At 40.0% G+C, this 8,002-nt stretch overlaps 1 protein-coding gene across 1 annotated transcript; it reads left to right on the plus strand.

Annotated features, from left to right (window-relative positions):
- Positions 1-4,875: 4,875 nt before the first annotated feature.
- Positions 4,876-6,148, plus strand: LOC129250315 (uncharacterized). The gene is made up of 2 exons (XM_054889948.1): positions 4,876-5,183; positions 5,527-6,148. The coding sequence occupies exons 1-2, from the start codon at positions 4,876-4,878 to the stop codon at positions 6,146-6,148; spliced, it is 930 nt and encodes a 309-aa protein (XP_054745923.1).
- The last annotated feature ends 1,854 nt before the right edge of the window (positions 6,149-8,002 follow it).

An 8,002-nucleotide genomic window follows, 5' to 3' on the forward strand; every position in this document is an offset into this window, starting at 1 on the left:
AGATTGACGACAGCGTGAGTAACAAATTTTCGATAAAAATTTAGAATAAGTTACGCTCCTGTATTTATATGCAGGAAAACCAAGCGACCTAGTAGGACTTCATCCATCAAGCGTTGAAAGGTCTGTGCCGCGTTGCAAAGTCCGATTATCATGTATTGAAATTCATACAAACCGAAAAGCGTCGTTATTGCGGTTTTGGGCACGTCTCCGGAGGAATTGGCCAATTGTGAAGCGCTTTTGGAAGTCAATTTTAGAAAAGTGGGATTTTTCGCTAATAATATTAGCAAAGTCTGTTAGATATGGAAGCGGATATCGATCCGGCAAGGTTTGCGCATTGAGCGCCCCATAGTTTCCACATGGCCTCCAAGTGTTAACTCTTTTTTTGAACCTTATGAAGCGGACTGGACCAATTGCTGCTAGAAAGACGATAAATTTCGGTTTTCGAGTTTCGGCTTTCAATTTTTTGATACCAGGAAATTCGCATAAAATTTCGTTGCAAAGTCCGTCTATTACAAATGTTCTTAGCTGTGCTGTGTTATGATTTCTATGTAATTGACGAAATTGTTGTTTCTAATGATGTCGTGTTGTCTGTAAGCTTATTCCGACGCGTGTCTATAAGAAGGTCGTAGAATTTAGTGAAATAAGCTCCGATTATTGGTTACGTGACATCGGCGATTATAAATGACTACGTAAACTCTCGCCGAAGACCAAGGTCGACCTTCATTCGCTTCTAACCCAGAACTTTATCGCAGCTCTGTTAGCAGCGTACAATTTCGTGGCGCTAGGGCGGATATCGTATGAGTGTTTTGTACGGAAGGATTGACACATCGGCGCCGGTGTCGACAAGGAACGTTGTTTTGGAGGCGAAAAATTGTAGTGTATGTTGAAGGCTTACAATTCCTTATTTTGACGTGGTCAACTAGGCATTGTTCTCGTGTTTCCGTAGTTACTGCTTGGGCTGTACTGTCTATGACAGCATGGACTACTACATTTACGTGCGTTTGCTCCATACTTTTGATGGTACCAACATTGATAGTTAGCGGATGAAACGGGTGAGCTTGGCTTAAATCGTTGTAGGTCGGGTCGATTGGAGCTACGTGGACGAAAATTGTTAATAGACTGCTAGCAAGTGCGGGAGCATGAATGTATGATGAATCTATCTAAACGCTTGCCGAAATCTTGTATAGGTGCGCGAAGTTGGTTTATTTCGCTCGAAACTCCAGATTTAACTCGGTGGACCTGTTGCGAGGTAACTGCGTCTATAACGGAATCAGTGATTTTCAATACGCTTTCGCCTACAGTGCCTCCGGGCAAGCGTTTCATTTCGAAGTATAACTCAGACGGCTTTTTATCACGAAGGAAAAGTTCGGAAAGTAGTCGATTCAGGCGCGCTGCTCACTATCGGCGAAGTGTTGGATTATCTGCGATTTGGCATACTCGAAGCGATCCAATTGCGGTACTTCAACTATAACCTCTGACAATTGACCAATCACTGTAGGGTCGAGCGCTGCGAATACAGTTGTTGCTTTTTGCTTGTCTGATTTAATTCCGGAAGCTGTAAATCAAAAATCCATCGAAGTGAACCAGTTTTCTATGTTGCTGCTGAATATGGCAGGAATCGGTAAGTGAGCGAAAACGGCGACAGCTTGTCTCTCGACTGTTGGTGGAGTCCCATTTGAATAGCGGGAATTCTGAGACGGCGCAATGTTTGCGGTACTGATGAAATTCCGTTGTCGGTGTTCAACATATTGGCTGACTTGTAAAGACACGAGTTTTGGGGTTGTAAAAATGCGGCTCAAAATGGGGACACCAGTTTTTAGTGCTTTATTGTAACTTTATTTTATAACAAAACCAATGGTCACGATAAATAGCTATTTACACAACGAGAGACTAAACGTAAGTGACGTTAAAATTCAAGCTAATTAATACTAGGTTTATGGTTTGTTAAAATATAGTAACGGGAAATGGGATTACCGTTGGCTTATGTACTAGAAATGTAAATGCTTGCAAGAATGATTTAGCAAGAGAGATATGAGCAAATGAGTAAAGCAAGAGAAAAATAAGCATGGAATATTAACAGTATACAGTATAAAACGTAATAGAAATTGTGTAATATGTGGTCAAGCCAGTTAACTGGGTAAAGGGTGATCCACATCTATAGTTCACTAGCAATTTCAACCGACTTTCACACCTTCGTACTCAAGAAGTGGAATACCACACGTGGTGGTTGCGTCAGAGATCAACGATAAAATAAAGTAAAAGTTAAGGTATACTCCAAATGAAAGCAAGAGTCTTCGTCTAATGCGCATTTAATGTTTTACATGATTAGTTGGTGATGAAAAATTGTTGGCTCTATGGTGCAAAACTATCGCGCTATAATCCAAGCGGTTGGGCTGGCCGATTATTTAACCCTAGAAGGGTACGGTTAAATTGTAGGCGCTTATAGGTACCGATGAGTAAATTTTACTCACTTCAGAATTTTGTCGTTATTATCTAATTTATTTTGTAAAATAGTAGTTTTAAATGAAAAAAATTTAAAGCCAGCATATAATATAAATGTAATTTTTTATTATAATATGTAAAATAAGCAAAAATAATACTTTATTATTGATTCAGGACACTTTTTTTGTGCATGTTCACCGCAAATAGCTAAGCCTCTTGGCTTGCGCCTACAATATTCTGAATGGATTTTTTCAACGCGAGGTTCATGTTTGTATTAGTTGCTAATCTTTTATTTTGAAATCCTTCCGTTAACTCCTTGTGTAGAGATAACATAAAATTATAGTCGAGATTCTGGGGTTTTCCCACGGCTACACATGTTGTGCGCGTAAATGATGTATGCGTTTATTGCAGCTATGTTCATCATATTTTGGAAAAATGCTAGAGGCCACCTTCTGGTTTTCCTGACATGGTTAATGTTTTGGCACATCTGGTCAAAACTGTCAACTCCTCCTTTTGTTGAGTTGTACACATGCACTATTTCTGGTTTTCCAGTGGTCTCATGAATACTACCCGTACTGTGCATACTAGACGCCAATAATACAAGTTTATTATTATTGGGCTTGTATGATACAACTGTCAAATCCTCATGAAATATAAACAATGAAGTGGATGCGGCTCGTTTTTTGAAACTTAATATCTGTAGCTTCAATAGGCAATTGTGGTATATTTTTTTTTATTGTGCCAACAGTTGTTGTTTTGTATTCATGGCGGAGACGTTGAATGAAAGGTACACTCGTAAACCAATTGTCTATCGTGACATTTCGATTGGTGCCCTTTACATTTTTCAGCAGTTCAAGAACGTAATATTCACCAGCAGCCATTGCAGGTGGAACACTTCCTTTTCCAAGGTAAACAATGGCATCCAACATATACTTTGTTCCGCTATCACAAGACATGACAATTTTGATGCCATACTTGTTGGGTTTAGAGGGAATATACATCCTAAATGGGCATTTGCCTCTAAATCCAACTAGTTGCTCATCAATGGTTGTATAGCTTCCAGCCTTATAGTTCGCTCTGCAAACTGGAGCTAGTTTGGTCATTTCTCTTCTAGCTGTTCTTGTTTCTTTGTCATCGAACCTTAGACAATTTAGGATAAATTTGAACCTTCTCTCAGGCATGGTTGCCTTGTACCTTTCCCCACAGTAGGTAGTGTCAAACATCATATGTGTTGCCAAGTGATTATCTTTGAGAGCAGCGGACAAGACTAACAAACCAAGAAATGCTTCAAGTTCGTCCATTTCCAAATTTGACAAAACCGCGTGAGATTTATCGTATAGTTCTCCCTTTGAATGTTTATTTCTTTATTTGTATAAACCAAAATCTCTTCCAATATGTCTGCGGTAAAAAACAGTTTGAAGCAGCTGGCAGGACACAACGAATTTTTAGCATTTGCTGTTGGGCCAGGGCGAATGTGAACAATATTTTTTGAGGGAGGTTTTTGACCTAGCGCAGCAACAGGTTCCTTACTCCAACTAAAATTTCCATCTTTTCCGATCAGATTGTTGTTACTAGGTGTAATAATTGTAATTACCTCTTCTGTTACACGAAATTCTTGGGCAGCTGATCTTTCATTTCTTCTCCCCTCAATAAGTTTCTGTTTTTTACGTTTGCTGCTTCCAGGTGTTTCCTCCCTTTCTTCCTTTTCACTAAGTTACTGATAAATAAATTTGACTCACACAATTTAGTACGTAAAGGGTACCGATGAGTAAATTTTACTCACTAACTTTTTTTAAATTGTCCACAAGCGCGATAAATCAAACAACACCATTCAATACTTGCGGCAGCCGATTAATGACAGAGTGGGCCAAGCACTGCTAGTGGCTTGACTTTCAGTGTGGCCAACCTGCAGATTTACGAACAAATCTATTCCTTATGTGAGTAAATTTTACTCACAGTACCCTTCTAGGGTTAAACGGTCTTGTGTTGCTTAGTGACCTTGTTGCTAAATTGCCAAGCGATCAAAGGCTCAATTGGGGCAGCTATCGTATGTCGCTCAGTCGCGTCGACATTGCTGTGTTTGATAACTGGCTTTTTGGACTTGCTACCTGCGTGAGTCAAGTAACAAGATGTGACCCACCCAGAACAACAAATGCCTTTGACAATATTGAAATAAAGCGAGGTGGCCGTAATTCCCTCAAGGCGAGAGTTTTAGTTCATGAAGTTATCCTAAAAAATATAGAAGTAAACGCGATATGCCCAAAATGTGGTGCCAGCTATAAGTTGTTGGCAGACTGTGCAGAATTAACTGCGCCACCGCACAGTGAGCGATGGCTATTTGTATGAGAGAAAAAACTTTGCTTACGCTGTTTCAATTCACACTATGTTCGCCGATGCAATTTGAAGAGTTAGAGTGGGGTTGACGGCTGCCAGATGGCACACAACGCTTTTGTGCATACACCTGTTCCCGTTAAGAGCAACGTCGGTCATGAGCAAACAGCGCTATACCACGAACGTCATTCAGGCTCACCAAAAGAGAAGCAGAGCTCGCTATTCAGGTACGTCGACATTACTATTCGTAACGCACCCAAATCTGTTGACACCTATGCACTCACGGACGAAGGTGCATCTTGCATTTTAATTGAGAGCGAGGTTGCAGATGACCTTGACTTGGACGAGCCGTCCAAGGCGTTGTACCTGCGATGGACTAACGAAATTACTCAAAGCGAAAATAACTACAAGTTTGTAAGTTTTGAGATCGATGCGAGTCCTACAGCTGGGTTCTCCAAACTACTTGTTAAGAGGTGTACGCACTATTGCTCATTTAGGTCTGCCTGTTCAAAAATTGGACAGTGATACAATGGGGAAGCATTCCCATCTCAAAGGTCTACCTATACTACCATATAACGATGCTAGGCCCCGGATTATTTTTGGAGTCGACAACGCGAAAGTTTGTGTGACAATTGAAGTTAAGGAGAGGAGCACCTCCAACCTGATTGTTGCTAGATGCCGACTGGGATGGACCGTTTATGGTCGAGATACATCTGTACAACATGTGACATCCCGTGTGCTCCACATCTGCAGCTGTGATCCTACGGGCAGGGACCGAATGGATGATCAAGTGAAGGCGTATTTTACTATCGACACTATCGGTGTCTATGCGCCAGCTAAACCGCTTTGCTCAAAGGATGATGAACGTGCTTTACAATTGATGAAAAAATCCACCAAGTTTCTACCAACAGAAAAGAGATGGGAAACAAAATTGCTATGGAAACAAGACGTCGTCGCTTTACCCGATTCACTTCCTATGGCGCGCCACCGACTAATGTGTCTGGATGCCAAGATGAAGCGGGATCTCCAACTCCACCGCTTTATGGTCGACGAAATTGACGACTACAAAAAAGGGTTACATACGCAAATTGGAGTCATGCGATATATCGATATGCGCCAGATCATGGTACATCCCGTATTCATGGTGCTTATCGTCAACAAGAACAAAACTAGATTGGTACGGGACGCTGCAGCCAAAGCTGAAGATATGGCGCTTAACAACATGCTGTTAAAAGGACCTGATCAGCTAAGCTCCATGATGGGCATTCTCCTTCGCTTCCGCGAAAAGCCTTTTGCAATATGCGGAGATTTACACGCGATGTTTCACCAAGTTAAGGTAGCCAAAGAGAACCAAGTAGCGCAGAAGTTTTTATAGCGCGGCGGTGAGTCTAATCGACAGCCAGATGTCTATGCCATGTACCGAAAATTATCCCGAAGCTGTCGAAGTTTTTATAAATAACACTTTTGTCGATGATTGGCTTCAGAGTGCAGACAATGAGAAGAGTTATCGCGTTTGGCCACTGTTGTTCCCAGGATCCACAACGAAAGAGGCTATGAGATGTGAAACTGGGTATCCAATTTTAAGAAAACTTTGACTGCACTCTCTGCTGATAGCACGCTACTATCCAGATATTTTGAGGAACCTGAAGCTACTATCGAAAAGGTGTTTGGAATGTGGTGGCTACCAGCGTCGAATGAGCTTACTTTTGTAGAAAAGTTTCTACAAGAAGGTTTTGGTGAGCATACATATCCGTCGAAGCGGCAAGTTTTGCCTACAATCATGAAAATATTCGATCCCCTTGGACATCGTTCTACAGGACATTTGGCGCTCAGGTGTTAATTGGGACGAGCCTATCAGAGAGAATTATCACAGTAACTGGTGGAACTGGTTGAAAAGAATTTCTTCGATAATTTATATATATGTATATAATAATAATATATATATATAATAATATATATATATATAATTGACGCGTACACCCTTTCTGGGTGTTTGACCGAGCTTCTCCTCCTATTTGAGGCTTGAGTTTTGATGTTGTTCCGCAAATGGAGGGATCTACAGGACAGCTATGAGGAGCTTTTTCATGGCAGAATATACACTCGGAGGTTTTCCATTGCCTGCCGAGGGGCGACCGCTATTAGAAAAATGTTTTTCTTAATTTTGGTGTTTCACCGAGACTCGAACTTACGTTCTCTCTGTGAATTCCGAATGGTAGTCACGCACCAACTCATTCGGCTACGGCGGCCGCCTCTTCGATAAACAACGTCAAAATTCCTCGCTGCTTATACTTACTTTCCAGCTGTAGCCAGAGTAGTCATTTGCACATTTACGTGGATGCAATTAGCAACACTTATGCTGCTGAGGCATATTTGCATGCTGAAGTTGGTAACGCTGTGAACTGTTCATTGGTGGCTTCGAAGACAAGGGTCACGCCATTGAAGCTCATTTCAATACCGAGGTTGGAGTTAATGGCAGCAGTTCTGGATCTGCGGTTGGCAATTTTAATAGGGTAGCAACTTCCTGTTCAGGTAAACCGTAGAATTTTTTGGATAGATTCGAAAAACGTGATATGGGCATTTCTCCAATGTCGAATGCGACATTCGTACGCATTCAAAGTGAAAAAAACATATACCAAAACATTATTTTATTTTGAAAAAAGGCAAAAGCTATAGCACTTGATTAGTACTATGATTGGTGCTAAGGTTGATTTTGGGAAATTGTTCGTTTTCAAGATAATTACAAAAAATGAAGCCATTCGCATGCGACAAAAACAGAAGTCGCTTTCAAAGCAAAAAAATCAAACACTTTTTTCAGCGAAACCTAAAGAAATATATTAATGCGACTAATTTTTAAATATTACACATTGATGTATCTTAATAATGCTTTTTATTTTATTCACAAATATTAAGTAGTTTATTTTTTATTTAATTTTAATCACTGTCGCACGCGACATGTCGCATGCGACATTTTGTTCCATCATACTTTTTATGTTTATTTTTTTACTTTATATGTAATAAGACATGTTAAAGATGATTATAAATGATTTTTAATATATTCAATATATTTATTTTCACAACCAAAATTATAAACTTAACAAAATATCTTCAATAAAGAAAAACGAAAATAAGTATATTAATCTTATATACTATGTAAAAACAAAGAACAGAAACTAACTTAACTGAGAATAGTATTACTAATGTCAAATAAAGTTCTTTTAATGGAATATGC

The sequence above is a fragment of the Anastrepha obliqua genome, chromosome 6, assembly GCF_027943255.1.
Source record: "Anastrepha obliqua isolate idAnaObli1 chromosome 6, idAnaObli1_1.0, whole genome shotgun sequence".
Lineage (NCBI taxonomy): Eukaryota > Metazoa > Arthropoda > Insecta > Diptera > Tephritidae > Anastrepha > Anastrepha obliqua.